The sequence below is a fragment of the Lynx rufus genome, unplaced genomic scaffold (genome assembly GCF_022079265.1).
Source record: "Lynx rufus isolate CCGP_SWC_20201006 ecotype Redwood Valley unplaced genomic scaffold, mLynRuf1.p SCAF_4, whole genome shotgun sequence".
Lineage (NCBI taxonomy): Eukaryota > Metazoa > Chordata > Mammalia > Carnivora > Felidae > Lynx > Lynx rufus.
In genome coordinates, this window is record NW_025814856.1 from 59,138,019 (window position 1) to 59,158,289 (window position 20,271).

General features: G+C 50.1%; 1 protein-coding gene across 4 annotated transcripts in view; it reads left to right on the forward strand.

The window, feature by feature from the left end:
* Nucleotides 1–480: 480 nt before the first annotated feature.
* Nucleotides 481–20,271, forward strand: part of ZXDC (ZXD family zinc finger C) — a 38,330-nt gene continuing 18,539 nt past the window's right edge. The window contains exons 1-8 of one of the 4 annotated variants that reach the window (XM_047095321.1): nt 483–1,491; nt 4,009–4,161; nt 4,260–4,338; nt 5,258–5,388; nt 10,541–10,711; nt 14,303–14,991; nt 16,153–16,215; nt 16,874–16,958. In XM_047095321.1, coding sequence (XP_046951277.1) covers nt 522–1,491; nt 4,009–4,161; nt 4,260–4,338; nt 5,258–5,388; nt 10,541–10,711; nt 14,303–14,991; nt 16,153–16,215; nt 16,874–16,958 — 2,341 coding nt within the window. In that variant the 5' untranslated portion in view covers nt 483–521. Of the gene's footprint in view, nt 1,492–4,008; nt 4,162–4,259; nt 4,339–5,257; nt 5,389–10,540; nt 10,712–14,302; nt 16,216–16,873; nt 16,959–20,271 lie in introns of those variants that run through there. The other 3 variants (XM_047095319.1, XR_006965022.1, XM_047095320.1) reach the window with 3 other exon arrangements.

Genomic DNA, 20,271 nt, shown 5'->3' on the forward strand with positions numbered 1-20,271 from the left:
TGGGCCAGGAGCCAGAGGCCAGAGCCAGTGGGGCGGTTTCCAGTCCAGTGAGCCCAGCCTGGTGCCGGAACCCTGACTCTCCCAGTTCCTGGCTGTGACCTCGGGCAAGGGACTAACCATCAGTGCCTCAGCTTCCTCACCCTTGTGAGTGTGAAGATAGTTGGCTGCTATTACTAATCCACTACCCAGTGGAAAGCCAGTACTGTTAAGTCGGGGGCAAGCGTCGTTCCCCACGGAGGGAGACGGACCGCAGCTCGCGAGGTCGGGGCCGGCCAAAGCCCCCGGGATTCGGCGGCCAGCAGGCCCCGCGGGCCCCGCGCTGACCACCCCGAGTCCGGCAGGCCTCGCGCAGCGCCCCGCGGCTCACGCGCACGCGCAGCTCCAGGCCGGACTCCGGCCGTGCTCCGCGCCGGGCTTTGGCGCCGATCCGCCGCGGCGGCCGCACGGCGTCGCGCACGGCTGGGCGGGGCGGACCGCGCTTCTTCCGAGGCGGCGGCTGCGACGCCGCGGCTGGGCCCAAGATGGACCTCCCGAAGCTGCTCGCCGCCCCGACCGCGCGCGGAGCCCAACATGGCGGCGGCACCGGCGGTCCCGGCCGGCTCCGCCGAGGCCCGGGGCCGCCGCCCAGCCCTGGCCCCGCGCGCCGCCGTCTGCTGCTGCTGCGGGGCCCTGAAGATGGCGGGCCGGGGCCGCTGTGCGGGGAGGCCCGGGCGGCGTCGGAGGGCCCGGGGCCGAGTCCCCCGCCCCCCGAGGATGGCAGCGACTCCTTCGTGGTGCTGCTGGAAGTGGCGCGCGGCGCCGCGGCCGAGGCGCCCGGGCGGCGGGAGGTCGGGCCCAGCGCGGGCGCGAGCCCGGCCGGCCGTCCCCAGCAGGGCCCCAGCGGCGCGGCCGCCGCCCCCGGGCCCGGAGCGGGCCTCGCGGGCACCGTCACTATCAACAGCCAGGACCTGCTGGTGCGTTTCGATCACGGCGTCTTCACGCTGGCTGCCGCGCCTCCGCCGTCCGACCAGCCGCTCCGGGGCCCGCCCGCGCCTCCGGGGGAGGAGGCCGCGAGCCCGGCGGAGGGCCGCCGCGGTCCCCCGGGCCCCGGCTCCGGCGCCCCCGGCTACCGCTGCCCGGAGCCGCAGTGCGCGCTCTCCTTCGCCAAGAAGCACCAGCTCAAGGTGCACCTGCTCACGCACGGCAGCAGCCAGGGCCGGCGGCCCTTCAAGTGCCCCCTGGACGGCTGCGGCTGGGCCTTTACCACCTCCTACAAGCTCAAGCGGCACCTGCAGTCGCACGACAAGCTGCGGCCCTTCGGCTGCCCCGTGGGCGGCTGCGGCAAGAAGTTCACCACAGTGTACAACCTCAAGGCGCACATGAAGGGCCACGAGCAGGAGAACTTGTTCAAGTGCGAGGTGTGCTCCGAACGCTTCCCCACGCACGCCAAACTCAGCTCCCACCAGCGCAGCCACTTCGAGCCCGAGCGGCCCTACAAGTGTGACTTTCCCGGTAACCGCGCGCCACGGGCCTGCGGGCGGGCTTCGGGGGGCTCCCGGGGCCCCAGGGCCAAATTCAGTCGCTCACAGTGGGTGCGGCGTCGCCCTGCCTTCTGCTGCTCACATGGGCAGGGTTTAAATTCCGTGGGCCGAGAGTGAGGGGCGGGAACGGAGCACTCTGGTGTCTCTGTTCCAGTTCTTTCCAGGTGATTCGCTTAGATATCTCAACCCTGCATTGCTGCGGGGATTTCGACAGCAAGGTAGTAACAAATCATTACAGCCTTCCTTCCCCGCGGTGGAGGCAACAGGTCTCTCTCTTAAAGTGCTTCAGGTTAATGAAAGTGATAAAGCATCTTCCCAGAGATTTGTCTTATGAGTCAGGCGTTTGTGTTCTTCGGGCTTTCATCGGTTAGAAATGGTCAGTTATCAGATATTTCTGTGGCACGCACCAGTGTGGGAGGAACACAGATGAATCTGGCCAGATGCCACATCCTGAGGCCCTGAGGCCTGAGGGGGATGGTCACAGGTGTGGTGCATTGTGCTTTTGGTGGCTTTTCTGCTTTTATTTCCTTTGGACTTCAGTTTGGGGAAGTCCTAAAAATTATCCTCATTTCACAGATGAAAGAGCCCGACGCCCAGCAGTGTAGGTAAAATCCAGTGGAGGGTTTTCTCTTTTCGTTGTCTGCAGTGGGAGGGAATGCAGGCTCCACAAGAGTAAACTCCACCAGGATTGGCAGCTTCAGGTGCTCTAAGGGGAAGAATGTGCCTCCCCAGGAGGAAGAGAAAATTCCCGCCTGGGAAGGAATTGACTTGGGGGGGAAGTGACACTGCCAAGCCAAGGCAGGGAATATGGGCTGTGGTGGTGGTGTGGGGTGGGGAGTGAAGTTGGAAGGGTGTGGGAGGGCCCGTATAGCGTGAGGGGCCTTCCACTTCCTGTTCATCAAAACAAAAACTCAACTATATGCCTAGCACACACCCAGCGTGTTACTGATGTATTAACATACGTGCAGCGCTCTCCTAGTAATGTGCATGTTGTAAAAAATACACTCACATATAGATTTTTAAAGGGTGAAATGAAAAACACATGTTAATAGATTCTTTGTTTTCTTCCCACATGCTTGTAGACTGTCTTGTGCATCCTCTTTGTGGAGAATATGAGTTTAGAGCACCGTTTCAGAACCTTTCTCAGTTACATACCGTGAATCTGATGATGGCTTATAGTCTGCTCCCTAGTAAAATGCACCAAGAGTGTCGTTCCACGTATAATACCAGGAAGATCAGGGCTGTAGCTTGCTTTAGGGTATGAAGTCCCCCCGAAAGTTTTGAGTTGGATGATCAGTGGGGTGTTTTAAGACGGCGGGGTCAGGAGAGGGACCAGTGAAGCCCCGTTAAATGTTCTAGGCCTGAGTTCCATGTAGGAAAGATTTCAGAGGGAGGATCATAGGCCTTAGTTGTTGATTGCAGGGTGGGTGAATCTTGCTAAGGGCTGAGAGATTTACCTGTTGGAGTGTATGAAAATACATCCAAGCCCAAAATAGGGAATGGGTGGGGGTGGGGAGGGAGGGCAGATTTATGCTAAAGAGGAGGAGGATTTTAGGGCATTTAGGAAGATGAGCACTTCCCAATTAAGCATTGCTAGGGAAGGTAGGGTTCCTTGGGCTAGTGCTTTGATGCGGTGATGATGCACAGCGTGTATCTGCTTAGTGGTTTACAGGCACGATGGTAGCATGTTAAAGGCTCTGAGAAGAGCTGCAACAAAGATACCTGGGAAGCATCTTACAACCTAGTATTTTCTACTTACTCCATTTGAGCACTGAACCTTTTTGTTAAAGGAGAGCTTTCGATGTGGAAAGTCTGTGAATTGCTGAAGTAGGCTCCTTTCTGGTGGCTCCACTGGGGTTGGCGATAGAGGTGAAGGAAAAAGCTAGGGGAGTGAAGATGACCCTGGTAGCCTCCTTTGACAGCAGGGTACCCTGGGGAAACAGGCAAAAGGAAAAAAAAGAAACCTGCTGACAGGGGGATGCTGCCAGTTACAGAGGATGCATAGAGGACACACGGGGTGTGTATAGGACAGTGCATCACCCCCAAGGGGTGAAAAAGTCTCGGACATAACAATGGTTTGTGGCCCTTCCAAGTGCAACCCCTGCCAGACAAAATCCTTTTTCCTTAGCATCTGATCTCTTTCATTGGGTTTTCTTTGGTCTCGCATAAGCAGCCCTGACATTTGAGTTCACAGAATGTAAGCAAGATCTGTGCTGTGGAACTGGGAGCACATTGCTGTGATTGGAGCTCCCTTGATCGGTGGCTTCATATTGAAGTCAGATGACAACAGGTGGCCTGCGTGTGCCTATCGGCTGCCTTTACAAAGCCAGATGTCAGCGGTTGTAACAATGGTTGTAACTTTCTGGAGGCGCTTCTGACTCATTTTCTTCCTTGTTTGCTTCACGGTGTCCTGGAGTGGTGGCTAGGTTAGCCGTGTTATGTGATTTTTGTCACACCAGTGAGCAGCGTTTGTGTTTTCTTTGTTCAGGCTGTGAGAAGACATTCATCACAGTGAGTGCTCTGTTTTCCCATAACCGAGCCCACTTCAGGGAACAAGAACTCTTTTCTTGCTCCTTTCCTGGATGCAGCAAACAATATGACAAAGCCTGTCGCCTGAAAATTCACCTGAGAAGTCATACAGGTAATGAGCTAGAGAATGCAACATCGTTTGCACCCACAGTTTGTCATTGTGGTAGCTTGCATTTATGGTGATGAGGTGTAATTTTTGTCTTTTCCAAGGCGAAAGACCTTTTATTTGCGACTCTGACAGTTGCGGCTGGACCTTCACCAGCATGTCTAAACTCCTACGGCACAAAAGGTACTCTTTACATTTCGGTTCAGTTACCAGTATGGGAAATGAATTTGTTGTTTGTCCGCAGCAGAAGCCTGTGGATGACATGTATCTGTTGAGGTTTTTTTTAAGTTATAAGAAAAGGAGCCCGTTGTAGATAATTTGGTAAATTCAGAGAGCTATGAGAAGAAAACCACTCAGAATCTGATCACCTAGTGTCAGGTTTTTTATGTATACTTGTTTTTGAATGTAATTTGTGTACTTTATATACAAGCTAATATTTTTAAAAAAGTTAATACTGTGGAAGAACCTTTCCTTATGTCATTACAAACTTTCCGTGGTGATAATGACGACCCCGGAGGCTTCACCTGTGTGCAGGTACTGGTCGGCACTTCACGTAAACGAGATATCATTTAACCTTCACAGCAACTCTGGCCTTGATGTTCTTCTCGCTGTTTTGCATTGGGGCACAGAGAGGTTGAGTGGTTTGCACAGCTGGGGATTGAGGGGTTTACTGTAAAAACGTTACTCAGGAAAGGGTGGTGTTTATGCAAGGACTTGAGGATTGCAGTTGATTTTCTGTGCACGCTTCTCTTTGCCCTCCGTAGCTTGGAAACCTCGTTTGTTACCAGGATCTGTAACCGTCAGAAGTAGCTTCGTCAATACATTTGGGACCCAGCTGTTCCGATGGAAGCAGCACTAATTGTTGTGTCTGACTCTCAAGTCAGCCTTGTCATTAAAGTAGAATTTCTAATTACAGGGTAGCTAAATTGCAAACCTGCCCATAAGGGCTAGAGAGAATTCAGATTTTCTGAAATGTACTGATCATTTTCTTCAAATGCTGAGAGTTTGTAATTTGCGGGATTTTAAACAAAGAATCTGCTCTTGAGGCCTGGTGTCTCGGGTGGTGTGCATAATCACCGTTCCTGTTTCTTTGTTCTCCCAGGAAACACGATGACGATCGGAGATTTACCTGTCCCGTGGAAGGCTGTGGGAAGTCCTTCACGAGAGCAGAGCACCTGAAAGGCCATAGCATCACCCACCTGGGCACAAAGCCGTTCGAGTGTCCTGTGGAAGGTAGATTTTTAACACATTCCTTTGAGCTCTAAACTAGCACACGTCCACGTTGTTGTAAGTTTAAGTTGTTCAAAGGTAAGTTTTATTTACATAACGACAAGCTGAGCACAAGTTGCAGCATTGGGTTTAATTGGCTGGTTTTTAGTTCGTTGTCTTACCTTGGGAGCAGTGTAGTGAACAGACTTCAGAATCAGACCAGGGTTGATTCCTGGCTCTGAAGTGCACTCACGAGATCCGTGGCTCTAGTTATTACCTGTTTAATTTGGCGGTTGTGAGGATCAGGGGAAAGAACGTGTGAAAATGCCTGTTTTGGCACCTGGTACCTGTCACGGACTCAGTAAATGGTAGCCACATGGATGGCAGTAGTCAGGCTGGCTTTTTAAAAAAACGTACTGGGAATTTTTTTTCTCTGAAACACCGAAGGCATGATTCGTTGGCCAGAAGTCAGCTCTGTGGCTTGTCCGTGCTGGCCCTGCTGTAGGTGCCGCAGATGCGCCGGGATGGCAGAGTGGGTCAGCGTGTGGTTGTGAATCTTGATCCTGGCCCTCACCCGTTGGTTGGAGATCTCAGGCCGGCTTCTCTGGGCCTCAGTTTCCTTTACCTGGAAAGTGGATAATAAAGACCGGTGTGAAACTGAGACCAATTGCTAGAATGTCACGAAGATAATGTGTTGATTAAACATAGTTTAATCAAGACACGGTTCCTCCTGTCGTCAGAGCTCCAGTTGGGGTGCGCCAGGTAGGCCAATAATGTGCGGGGTGCTGTGGGGACAGAGGTCACCCGGACTGTTCCTGGAGCACGGGGGCATGGGAGTGGCCTCCCAGTCAGCCAAAGAATGAGGCAGAGCTAGCCCGGGGCAGCGGGGGTTGGGGGGGTGGGGGGGAGTGGAGTGCGGTGGAGGAGGCAGGGAGGCCAGTGCGAGGCAGTCTCCCAGAGCAGCAGTCTGAGTGCTCGGGGCAGGGGAGCGGTGGGACCGTTGTTTGAGCTTAGGCTGGGTCCGGTTTCCTGGGGAGACGGCCAGCACCTGTACTGGAGCTTAGCGGTGGGAAGGGCGAGAAGGCACCAGCGAGCGAGCGAGAGAGAGAGAGAGAGAGAGAGAGAGAGAAGAGTTCGTGCACCAGCAGTGCGGGGTGGTGGATATGGGCGTATCTCACTTGAGGTGGGCACGCGGGGCTGGTGGTTAAAGGAAGAGGACGGGCTGCATTTTAGGTGCCCACAGGCTTTCCACATTCCGATGGCAGGGATGCACTGCTTTCGGCATTCGGTGAGGAGGTGGGCCGGGGGTGAGGCAGGCAGCACGTGGTGATGATTTAAGCCGCAGAAGTGGATGTGGCGCTCGAAGAGAGGTGTGCTCTGAAAAGAGGCGGTGTGGTGTGGCGCGATTGAAGGCCTGAGTGCCGGAGCCAGGCATCCTGGACTCCAGCCTCGAGCCTGCCACGTAAGTGGCTCTGTAACTTCTGGCAAGCAGCGTGAGGGCACTGTGCCTCTTCTCCTCATCTTTGAAGTGGTCATAAACCCACACAGGGTGCTTACGAGAGAGCTCTATAGGTAGCAGGTTGAATGGAGGCATATAGAAAAAACCACAGATGTCACCTACTGCCGTTGTTACCATTAAATGAAATTAAATGCTATTAAATGAAAAAGAAGGCCTAGCACAAAACCCTGGGGACCGCCACTCCTGCCGGTGGGAAAGTAGAAGGGGAGTCCTAGGAGGGTCCTAGGAAGGAATGGGGAAAGTGGGAGCGTTGGTGGCACTGAAGCCAGTAGAGGAGGATGTGCGGGGAAGGAGATGGGTTGGGCGCTGAGGTAGTGCGGCAGGGCGGTGAGGAACCAGGGGCTCCTCCGGTAGGGTCAGCGGGGTCCCCCCGCAGGGGGAGGGTCGAGGTTCAGTGGAGTGACTCGGGCAGAGCCCCGCTCTAGTGCCCTGAGCAGTGAGCTCTGGTGAGGCGGGGGGTGGCTTGTGCCGACCCCTCTCCTGGAGGTGACTGAGGGAAAGAGGAAGGGGTGGTGGCTGGCTACAGAGGAGGGGTGGCTTCTGCCTTTCTGTATTTGTATCCTCGGGGGCTGTGGGCATGTCTGGGCATTGAGCTGGTAGAGGCGGGTGCGGGTGGGGAGATCTAGTGGTGCTTGGTCAAAGAGCATGCTTCTCGAGGGAGTGGAGGTAAGGGCTGGAGCCTCGGGAAAGGATCCTAGAACTCTTTTGGGTTGGCTGAGAGTTGATAACTTTTTTTTTTAAAGAAGAGTTGATGATTCTTAAGTCTGGGTGATTAGACCATTTTTCCTGCTTTGTTTGAACTGTTTCATAACAAAAAGTCAAAAAACAACCACCACCCATCTTTTTGTAGTAACTGGAGGAGATGGAGAGGGTAGGGCCACACGGCAGTGAGTGTGCTGAGGGAGGACAAGGTGGTGGAATGAGGACTGTGTGTGTGTGTGTGTGTGTGTGTGTGTGTGTGTGTGTGTTGGGGCGTGCCTAGTAGGGTGTGTCACTACGTGCACCGAGTCGAGGTTGGAATGTGTGGTCCTTATGTAAGTGGTGAATTCAAGCTGAGGACATTCCCTTGACGTTTGTCATTGATGGGCTGCCTCTGCCCCTCCTCGGGGCGGGGGGGTAACTTGCTATAAATGTGGGGTGCCAAGCACTGATGACTTTGATTTGTGAAGAATGGGTACGCATCTCAACAGGTGATGTTGCAGTTACGAAAAGACAGCCATGGGGCGCCTGGCTGGCTCAGTCGGTGGAGTGTGCGACTCTGTTGATCTTGGGGTTGTGAGTTTGAGTCCCACGTTGAGTGTAGAAATTACTTTAAAAAAATACAGTCTTAAATAAATGCAATCAATCTTAAACAAAAAAGGTGATTATCAAACATTAAAAGAAAAAGACCGCCTTTAACACACATGGAAAAAATGGTCATATTCCTGGTCATCAAAGGATGTACAAATTAAAATAAAATGTATTTGGTTCCCTATCGAATTAGCAAATATTTTAAAAAATCGAAACCACTGTGGCAAGAGTGTGACAGACATCCCTGTTGTGGTTGCCCCGTCCTTGGCAAAGCAGTTTGGTAAGAAGTGTTTTTGGCACCTCTGCTCTGCGATCTTCCTCTGTAAGTCTGTGCTGAGAGGTCCCAGCTGGAAAAGGGGCTGAGGCGTCCCTCCTGGGCCCTGTGTGGAGCAAAGCACAGACGGTGCACCTGGGACTGGAGGCGTCTGTTCTCTCTTGTGTTTTCCAAATGTTCTCTCAGGAGCCTGACCTGGAAACAGGCTTGAAGCTGCATTTGAAAATGAAATAAGTTCAAAACTCCTCTCAGAGGCAGCCAGAGCCTTTCGTCATCTGGCCGCATCCTATCCTCATAGCCTCTTTTCCTGAAATAGGCCTCCCGCAGGCCCCAGACTCCAGCATTTCCACCTCGCCATTCCAAGACGGTGCCACAGTGCATTGATGCACTTTCCATTTTCTTGGGCACTGCGTGAACACTCTGTAGCTTGGAATCGTTTTCACGTCGTCTTTATAACCCTGTGCGGCGGGTTGTCATTCCCACCTGAGAGGAAAGGAAAAGGAGACCTGGAAAGAAGAAATGAGGCGCAGCCAGTAGGGGCTGAACTAGAGTTGGGCTCCAGAGTCCAGGCCCTGCCCACCCTGCTGCCCTGTTGTGGCCTCCACACCTTAGAAGGCAGCTCCTTGGCCTGCACGCCCCTCCTGCTCTGCTGTGCAGCCCTGACTCCATGTCAGGACCCAGTCACCTCAGATGCTTCTTGCCTCTTGAGACCTTTTCTGTTGCCTCAGGAAGTGCACTCTTTCTTCTGCTTCCAGAACACTTCATGGCACTCACACTAGTTTTATTTTTCCCCTTTGTCAGGACAGCTGGTTGGTCATGTACTTGTAGGTCACAAGCTTGTAGCTGCCAAGAACCCCGCTTGCCCTCTCTGTGTCCCTGTGGTGCAAGAGCTCCAGCAGTGGGGGATCAGGGCAAGAGGAAAGTGGGGGAGTTTTTGAATTTGTCTTGTTCACCCTCCGATGTGCGCGCAGGTCTGTGGTCTTGTTGACTCCGGCTAAGCTGTCGAACAGCCAGCAAGGTGATGCCACCTGCAGGCTCCACTTGTACACCCGATTTAGGGTCATTTGCTGGGTCCCTTTGAGCATCAGTTTCTCAGTGGTAAAATGAGAGGAGTTGGCTTCGGTGATCTGTTGAGGTAGTTTCCAACTCTTAAATGTTCTAGGGTTACGGTTTTTATAGTGGTAGCTAAGTGTAGATGATTGGTATACATTTTTAGCAATTGAATTTTGAAGGGGTTGTTTAGCACTTAATTTGACTGACTTTTCCCAGCAGCACCGTGTAATGGGTGAAGAAACAGGCCCAGAGTTAACTAGTCCAAGGTTATGTGTCTTCTATGCAGGGGAATTTTATATCTCCTTTTAAATCCAGTTTGCTTTCAAATTTAATTCCTTTGTACTGGGGAGGAAGAATTTTTTTCTGCCCTCTCCAAGTGGTTCTAGCTGGACTAAGTTAAATTGACAGGAGACAGATTAATAGGAAATAAAATTTAATTTCATATATATGGGAAACTCACACAGATGTGAGATTCCAGGTACAGGCAAAATGAGGTATATATGTTATCCTGAGCTAGAAAGAGGTGGGGGTTGGGATCTGGGATTTTCAAAGGGAAGGAAAGCAATTCACAAGAAGATGAAAAGAGTGAATGTTTGGGGAACAAATATTTACTGGGTCCATGGATGACAATGGGACACAGAGAGGACTTTGATCAAATAGGCCTTGCTAGGCCTTCCCTGTCCACCATACCTCGTTAGTGTCATAATGTAGTTATCTATGGTGATAGCTTTTTTCCTAGAGCAGGTCCTCCATCTAAGTCGTTTTAGGCAGTCGGGAGGAGGGATGTCACAGTTTATTCTTGAGTCTTTTAGGCCTTGATTGTTTCCAGCTGGCATAATCTGCATGCCAAAGTGGTGGGCTTGGGGGCAGTCAGCTTTGGCCCCTACATTTGTGATGCTGCCCCAAAGGGTATTGTGTCTGTCCCTTGCCAGAGGTCAGAGCATAGACATGTACTGTCTTACGATTCTGATGGGAAGAAAGGAAACCACTAGTTCCTTGGGAATCCTTAGGTTTATTGCTTATTGTTCTTTTTGTTCCAGGGTGCTGTGCCAGGTTCTCTGCTCGTAGCAGCCTCTACATTCACTCCAAGAAACACCTGCAGGACGTGGGTGCTCCGAAAAGCCGTTGCCCGGTCTCCAGCTGTAACAGACTCTTCACCTCCAAGCACAGCATGAAGGCTCATGTGGTCCGACAGCACAGCCAGCGCCCAGGTCAGCTCGGTTTACTTCCCTCCCAGAGTGCTGCACAGATGTGTAAGCTCGACGTGTGTCAGAGAAGCAAACGCACGTCCTTCCTTCCTCTCCTCCTTTCAGAGGTTGTCAGAAGTCACTAAGGCGAGCACAGTGAAGCCTTACCAGCCTGTGGACTACACTGCCAAGCCTGGTGGCATCTTTTGGGTTCTCCTGCCGCTTCTTGCCTCTGACCCTCTATTCCTTCCCTTGTGTCTGAAGTGCTTCTTTTGAGGAGTATTCAGTCCTCCACTATTTATTTACGTGTGTGTGTGTGTGTGTGTGTGTGTGTGTGTATGTATATATGTATATATATATGTGTGTGTGTGTGTGTGTGTGTGTGTGTAGCTAGCTAGCTGTCTATCTCTCTACCTACCTATCAGTCTTCCACTTGGTTGGCTTTTCCTAATATGTGTCTCCTAAATCTGTCTCGCTCTGTGATCTCTGTCCTGAATTCTGAGCGTGCCTCTCCCCCATTTGTCTTTTTCACTCCTCTTTCTCTGTCCCGTTGTGGTCTCTGGGTACTTCCCTTCTGTCTCCTCCCAGCACCGAGGTGAGGACAGTCCTCAAAGACCAGACAGAGTTGTGTTTCACATTGTGGTGGGGCCGGGAGGCGCAGGGGGTGGGGGTAGTTGGCTTGAAGTTCTGGGGAGGGTAGAGCAGAGAGGGAACCACAGTAGTAGCCTGGAGTGGGGATTCCAAGGATGTGAGGGCCTGGTTCTCTGGCTACATGGTGGCGTGAGACTGACAGGCTACCTGTAGAGGCTGCGTGCACAGCCCTGTGGGCAGGACGTTGCAAGGTCTGGGCGACTATGCACTGCCGCTGCCCCAGACCACTGGCACCAGCCTGCTCTCCCGACGGGGCCTGTTTGGTGACGTCCTGGCTAGCCTTCAGGTCATTTGAGTGTGCTGCTAACTGGGCCCCGCTCCCTGCCATCTGTGCGACAGGCAACACCAGCCTTGGGGCACAGTCGCTTCCTAGCTGTGTGATCCAGGGCAGGGCACAGGTCCGCAGTCCTCCATTTCCTCATCTTTAAACCACGGAAGAGAATTTGAGTAGTTCTCTGAGGGAAACGTCCTTCTTCTGCTTCTTTCCATCCTGTTGATATGTGGTCACTTCACTCCTGTGGCCCTAACAGCAGTTGCCATTTAGCTTTGTATTTGAAGAAGCTGCCCTTCTGGGCTCTAGGTGTTCTGAGGGCTCCTGTCAGGGCCTGGCACCTCAACACGCAGAGTCCAGTCAAGAGCCTTAGGCTGGTGTTGAGAGGCCTTCAGTGGTTGGGTTCCTCCCTCTGTCTACGAAACTTACCCCTCACCACTCCCAGTTCTGAGCCCGGTGCTATGGGATGCTGTGCACCCAGGCCTCTGCTTTGCTCCTGTTCTTTCCTCTTTCCTGGCTTGGCTCATTCAAGTCAGCGATGGCATTGTTTATTTCAGATGAGCTTCCTTAGTCTGTCTGGATATGAGAGCCTCTCAGCTGCTTTTGTAGTGCGTGTGTTTCCTGGGCTCTGAATTTATAATACGACATTGACCTGGGTGTCGTTATTCCCTGCCATGGTCAGGGGTGGATAACTAGGTAGTGTCCCAGTGCTAGCCCCGTGAGAAACAAGTGCTCGGGAACGTCCGTTGTTGTGGATATATACTGCTAGGGGCTCTGCCAGGCCCTGGGCTGGCTGTGGGAATTCCCCTCGTGGTGCTTCTGGGGCCGGAGCGTCCTCACGGCCCTGTCACTGATGAAGCTGAGGTGGAAAGGAGAAGGACTTGTCTAAGGTCAAAGAGAGTTGGTGGAGCTAGGTCACGATGGAAACCTTGGGCTAGAAGCTGTAGTAATTAATGTTTAATGATTTCTGAATATCTGGGCCTCGCAATAATAGGTGTCCAGTAAATACCTATGGAATTAATGTGATGCTAAATAGGAAATTTATGAGCAAATTGGTCTCTGCACTGCGATTTTTTTTTTTAAGTTTATTCATTTTGAAAGAGAGCGTGCACGTGTGTGCATGTGTGCGTGGCAGGGGCGGAGAGAGAGGATCCCAAGCAGGCTCTGCGTTGTTAGAGGAGTCCAGCACGGGACTTGATCCCATGAACTGTGAGATCATGACCTGAGCCAAAACCAAGAGTCAGACGCGCAACCGACTGAGCCACCCAGGCACCCCTTAATACTGTTTTTAAACTGTGAAGTAGTGTGACACCTAAAGAAGATAGATTCAGAATTTGGTTATTAATTTATTTGTCTGTAGCCGATTTTCTTCATAGGTTTGCGTTGGAACTCTAATAGGCACTCGGAGCTGGTGTGCACAACTGGAAAGTAGTTTGGGATTAGCTAACAGTTGGTGTAGGCGGAATAGAGCCAGAGAACTGAGAGAGCCTTTTCCCTCTGGCCAGGCACTGGCACATTCTAGAAGCTTCAGGTAGAAGTTTCTTGGGAAGAAATAACTTCAAGGCCCTGTTTGGCTCCCAAATATTTTGTGCTCCCATCTTCCTGTTTGCTTGGTGCTTGAAGAGTCCTAGGATTTGGGGTGACTGATTGGGTGTAGTGGTGTATAAATCCCTGCTTTGAGTGTTCCTCGAAATATTTTAAAAATATGCTTAATGTTTATTATTCCTCCAAGGGAAGTGTGTTTAAAGTGTTTAATTGAATGACAAAGATTCAAATATTTAAAGAGTGATATGACCAACAACTGAGACTGAATGAACACTTAAGACTCAAGAGGGATTTATTAGAATTATTTTTGCTATAATCATTAAATGCTATTTAGGAGCCAGGCACCAGTGCCTGGTGCTGAAGGGACCGTGTGGGTCAGATAGACTCCCGACCTCCAGGTGATCATGGCCTAGGGGGAGGTAGGAGTGATAGAGGTTGGAAATACAGTGGTGGTGGGGAGGAGAGGAGCCCGTCAGGAGAGGCCCCTTGGAGGGAATGTAGCTCCTTGGGTGCCCTGTGGCTGATGTCTAAGTTCTCTGCGGTCCCTAGAGCTGGGGCCTTGAGCCAGGGCCTTGATCCCAGAGCACTCCAGGCAGAACAGTTTTTATTCCCTCTGATCACCCTCCGATGACTCAAATTTGTTTTGGAGTGGTAGCTAGATTTTGATGAGACATGAGCTGACACAAGCTGATTCCAGAAATACCTCAGAGCCAGAGTTCAGCTTATGTTTGACTTCTGAAGATTTGTGTTCTGTGGAAGGTTTTACAGTCCTCTTGAGGGCAGTTCATGTTGTGTAGCAGAAAGAGCATTGGGTTTGAAGCCAGAAAGATGTGAATTCAAGTCTTGCCACTTCCTGTTACCAGTTGATGTGACTTCGCAAAACATTACGTAGACTCTCAAGTTATTTCCGGTCGCAGAAATCCCTGTCGGTTTAAGGATTTGAGACAATGTATGTAAAAAGCCTGATAAGGTTATCAAGCAGTGCCTTTCTTTGGTGTGTGGCCACCTTCGATGCATCAGGCAGCAGGTGCAGGAAGTGTACGTGTTACCTTGATGGGTCACTTGCTAGCATGACATCCAAAGCGCAGACAGAACTTCATGATCTCCTAAAGGGCATACAACAACCAGAGTATTCGTTTCTCTTTCAGATCTCTTCCCTCAGCTTGGAGCTCCGAGTTCTCTTACACACAACAGTGAACTCGGCAGCCCAGGCCAAAGTGAGCTCAACAACATAGACCTGGCGGCCCTCTTCTCTGATGCACCTGGGGACGGTGGGAGTGCCGCGGGGGCCTCAGATGAGGCGCTGAACTCTGGAATCTTGACTATTGACGTTACTTCGGTGAGCTCCTCTCTTGGAGGGACCCTCCCTGCTAATAATAGTTCCTTGGGGTCCATGGACCCGCTGGTGTTGGTGGCCCACAGTGACATTCCTCCAAGCCTGGATGGCCCTCTCGTTCTTGGGACAGCAGCCACAGTTCTTCAGCAGAGCAGCTTCAGTATGGATGATGTGCAGACTGTAAGTGCAGGAGCCTTAGGCTGTCTGGTAGCGGTGCCTGTGAAGAACTTGAGTCAGGACCCACAGGCTTTGACCTCAGGAGGTAATTTAGCAGACAACACCACCACATTGACCTCTCCGAGCCCCCCACCAGGAAGCACCAGTGGCCCGGAGCTGCTGGCTCCAATCAAAGTGGAACCGGACTCACCTCCTGGCCCCGACACTGTCAGGCAGCAGGAACGGAGCCGAGGGGCGCCCCGGTCGGCGTTCTGCAGCCCTGCCGACAAGCACAGTCCTCAGAGAGACACGGGGCTCAGTGCGGGGACCGGCAGCTTCTATTTGGTATGAAGTGCTCTATTCAGTCACCACTGCGTAACTCGCTTCTCTTACACTCAGTCTTGAGGATGTTCTGGATTAATCGTTCATGTGCAGACATTTCTTACTGGTTTGCGAAAAGAGACGGAGCCCTGGACTACAAGTCTGGAAATCTGAATTCTGATCTTGAGTCTGGAACTGACTAGTTTTTATGACCTTGAGGAAATCACTTATCCTGTCTGAACCTTAAATTCTCATTTATTTCTAAAATGAGGGGGTTTGGCTAGATGATTTCTAAGGTCCTTTTGAGTTTTGTGATTCTGTGATGATGTGTTTCTTTTCTGGAAAAAAAAATGAGGTATTTCGTAACGTTGAAATGTCTTGCCTTTGTGCTTTCCATGGGATAAGAGGTCCTTAGACTTCCTAACGGCCAGAGGAAGAGGAATCATGACATCAGGTTTAATGGAAACTTTAAAACCATGTAAAAGAGAAGAAATTTTTTTAAATTAGAATTAACAAGAAAGAAAAGGAGTGGTTTGTGAGCTTCTGTTTCTGGAGGGTTATAAGAGGACCTCTCCAGTTGTGAGGCTCCACAGTTAATATACTTTTAATTATATTTATGTCAGTTAATACATTTAATATAATTTAATTTAAAATAATTTAATTAAAGATTCTTGGGGGAGAGTCTCTTTTTTTTTCCTCAGTCTCAGATGGGAATGATCAAATAGGTTTCTTTGTGGCATGGGTTAAATTTGGTGGTGATACTTCTGTTGTTCAAAACGTTAAATCCTATTTTACCATAGTTTAAAAAAAAAAAATTAAATCCTTTGAATTAGAATCCATTGTGAGGGATGTGGTAACCCATCTACCATGGAGCCTTTCAGTCTGAGAGAAGCACGGTCGGTCATACCTTTTCTGACAGCTCTTGCTTGGCGGTGGCATGGCCATACTTGCCGGCCTTTGCCTAAGTGGCCACAGCAGTTGCTGAACCACCAGGTGACTGGGCCAGGAGGGGAGATGGCCAAGGCTCAGCGATCAGTGGGGAGGCCAGGCCTGTGTAGAGGGCCTTGGTGCCTTGGGAAATAGGAGATCCTTGGTACCACGGTATCTCCGGAGCTGTAACTGTGGGTGGAGGCAGGAGAAACCGCCATGACCTTGATCCTGACTCCTTGTTCATTTTCTCGCTAGCTGTGTGACGTTGGGCTGCCTCGATTCTCTGAGCACAGATGGTGTGTGGTGAATGGGTTACAGGTATGCCACGAGCTGATGAGGGCTGTTCTTTTTCTTCTTGTAGTGATAAGTATTAAACTCTTTTTCGTATCAACACATTCACAAACTTATAGAAGCGAAGTCCCATTTGAATACTGTTTGGCCCCCTCAGTAAACTTCCTGAATTCAGTAATGTAGTTACTGTTTTGGTGTATATAACTTTTGAGTCAGGCCTCACCTCCAGAGCGGCTTCTGTAGTGGGGATATGAAATAGGACCTCCCTAGGTCTGCCGTACAAGTATCGTGTGGCATGTTCTGGAAAATGTTGAGAAGTGCTGCAGCTAATTAATCTTGAACCACCGAGGGAAGCTGGTTATTTGTTTCGGACAGCAGAGAAGTATGTAACTCCTTTTATAACAGTTTCTGTGTAAAATATTTTAATATGTTTTAGACTTTGGAGGAATAAACTTTGCTTCTCTGGATAATAAAATCATGTATATTGTTCCACCTCTCGTTCTGTTTAGTTGTCACCGTAATTGGATGTAGCATTTGATTCTCGGTGAACCTTTGCTGGAGAGCCTCAGAGATTATCGGACTCTACTCTGTTCAGGAGGCAGACTTAGTACATTTCCATAGTTCCCTTACTACCCTTCTTTTGCCATTTGGAACAAGTGACTGACACACTTTTCTTTGGTCCCAGGAAAGTGGGGGCTCAGCAAGAACTGATTCCCGAGCCATTCAACTAGCCAAGAAAAAAAAGCAGAAAGGAGCTGGGAGCATCGCAGGTGAGGCTGTGTGTGCTGGGGGAGTGAGGGCTCTGAGTCACCCTGGGCCTTAATGAGAAGAAACACATGGAATAGGCGTTTCTGTGTTCTTTGTGTTACTTTTACGTTCAAAATGCCCTTTATGTGAACTCCAGAAGATACCGCAGAATTTCCAGCATCCGTCTGGAGACGTCTTGCTGACCAGTGTCTGTTGCCTAGTAGGCCACTAAGGTAAAGAACAGCCAGGCCAAGGGTCAGAAGAGCGGAGGTGGGAACCTGCTGCCAGATGGCAACTGGCCCCTGACCGTGGCATTGGGAACAGCCTGGGGACGGGGCTGCTGCTGTCCCAGGAGCAGGGTTTTGCGGAGCCGGCCCTTGGGTGGCATGTGGCATTGTGGATGCGTAGTTCAGCGTTATGTTAAAATCTTGTAATTTTAAAACGTCAGCAACTTTGTCGAATTTTTAAAAAACACTTGAGTGGACCAGACAAGACCTGTTAATTTGTGGCCTCGTGCATCTGTCTGTTGTCCGTCTAGAGAATGGAATGGCGGGATGCCGTGTGTGAAGAAACTGGAAAATCCTTCTGTAAAGGAAACAGCGACGACTTCTAGTACCGTTTTTCGAGTGTTTCATGTGTCTCTTTGTCTAAAATTTATTTGAAGAATATCAAAGAGTATGTACGGTTAGCAGTACAGTTTGTATCTTTCTTAATATCATGGCTTCTTTAAAATCACTCCCTATTTTCTGTTAATCCGTTTTCTTAAAGCAGATAGTGCCCTACAGCGAATGTTGTTCGTGGCCCTGTTCCCTGTGACTGGGGAAGGGTTACCTCCACAGCGGTCACACAGTGTCCCCATGGCACTTGTAGAGATAATAGAAGAAAGTATGTGGTGGTAGAGGACGTCCATAGAGTGGAAGAATCTAGCACCTGCTAGGCAGAGTCAGTGAAGGGAAGCAGATGCCTCTGTTTAACCCGATCGGTAACGTCCACTTGAAGGACAAAGGACACTGAACATTCAGGTGTATGGTACATGTTACATTGACTGCGTTGCTTTTGGGTGGCATCTGTGGAGGTACTTTTATTTTTAATTGTTTTTATCTGTAGAGGTGGTTTTACTTATTTTTAATTTTTTAAATAGTTCCACATTATCTTTTAAACAATGACACTTAAAAAGCAAACCCATATGATGTTATCACTTCTTTAAAAATTAACAGTATTTCCTTAATATTTAGCAAGTGTTCAAATTTTCAGTTGTCTCAAACGTTGTAAATGATTTTTATAGCTATTTGCTTGAATCGCATTCCAAGTAAGCCTCATATTACTATTGGTTGATATGTTTCTTAATGTTCTTTGTCATCTGTAGGTTTCTCCCTCCATTTTTGCCCCGTGTGCTTGTGGGAGAATCTGGGTGGTTTGTCCTGTGGAGTTGGCCAGTCTAGATTTGGCTGGTTGCACCACTGTGCTGGAGATTAACCAGTTCCTCTGTCTTCTGTGGTTCCTATAAATCAGTGATCCCATCTAGAGGCTGGATCTAATTGAGCTTTGATCCAGTGGGTCAGTTGTTGGCGGGTGGCATAACTCCCTTGCAAGTGATTAGGTGTTCCTTCTGGAGGTCCCAGACCTCTGGTGGGCAGTTTGTCCTGTTTGCAGACAGTGCTGACTTCTCCCATTGTGTGACAAAGTATTGCCAACCAGGGGAGTTTACCTGGGCCTTCATATCCACACGTTGATCGTGTCTCGATTGCACAGATGGGTGCCTGTCCATGTGGCTGACAGTCTCCAGCCCCTCCGAAGGTTGAGCTGACTCTGCGACCCGAGACCTCCACCATAAATCACGTCAGTACACTGTCTGAAGTGCCTGAGGGCTCCCAGGTAGACACACTTACCAGGCTGGACCTTCCAGGGACCTTGCGATTTCTTTTCAGGATCGAGAGGCAAAGGCCAGACTTGTCCTTGGGCAAGGTTAATCTGCTCCTGCGCTCATGCAAATATCCTGTTTCTCCTTAAGCCTCCCCTCATTCAGCACTTAAGGGTGGACTTTGTTACTGTGGTGTTCTAGTGGTGATTTTCTTTCTCCCTCATCCCTGTACTTCTCTAAGGGAAAGTGGTCTCTTCTCCCTCATTTATGTTTTGGTTACATTAGTGTGGACTCAGAGGTGTTTATTATCCTTTAGGTTATTGTGAGGAGTACTGGACGATAATCAGTATTATCAGTATTTATTTGCTGCTCAGATTGCTCCAGCTCTGGCTCCTGGCAGCTCTTTCAGTTGGATTCTTGTGCCCTTCCTTCCTTCCTTCCTTTTCTCTCTCTCTCTCTTTCTTTCTTTCTTTCTCTCTCTCTCTCTTTCTTTCTTTCTTTCTCTCTCTCTCTCTTTCTTTCTTTCTTTCTTTCTTTCTCTCATCTTTATTTTTGAGAGAGCGAGACAGAGACAGTGTGATCTTTATTTATTTTTGAGGGGGGCAGAGAGAGGGAGGCACAGAATCCAAAGCAGGCTCCAGGCTCCAAGCTGTCAGCACAGAGCCCGACCAGGGCTTGAATCCACGAACTGCAAGTTCATGACCTGAGCCGAAGTCGGACGCTTAACCCACTGAGCCGCCCAGGTGCCCCAGGATTCTTGTGCTGTTTCAACATGCCCTGTTTTTTTTTTTTTTTTTCAGGGGCATTTCCCTAACCTGTGGCACCGTCTTATATTTTCCCTGCCCCAGCCCAGTTTTCAGCCACTTCTCCTTTTATTGGAAAATGGTTTCAGAAACCAAGGTTAGGGCACTCTTTGTGGTTGTTGCTCATTGCTACCTGGGTGTCATTGTGCCTAGGCCTTCCCAGCAGACAGGGCCAGGGAATATCTTCATGTACGTTAACCTGTGCTGGCTGAGGTTTGGACTTGGAATATTTTACCTTTTAAATGGTAATAAGGTACATCTGTTCTATATTTCTTAACATGCCTAGTTAATATGTCAGTGCTTCTCAGTTAAATATATTCCTGTGAGTTCATGTCAGATGTTAGCCACTAAATAATTGTTTGGCACCAGATTTAGAGGGGGAAATGTGGGTTTGGGAGGTTTTTGGCTTTCAGGATTCAATGATTATTGTGTAATAAGTCTAAGAGATGTGGGGCGCCTGGGTGGCTCAGTCGGTTGGGCGTCCAACTTCGGCTTAGGTCATGATCTCATGGTCCGTGAGTTCGAGCCCTCTGTCAGGCTCTGTGCTGACAGCTCAGAGCTTGGAATCTGTGTCAGATTCTGTGTCTCCCTCTCTCTCTGCCCCTCCTCTGCTCGTGCTCTGTCTCTCTCTGTCTCTCAAAAATAAATAAACAAAAAAATAATAAGTCTAAG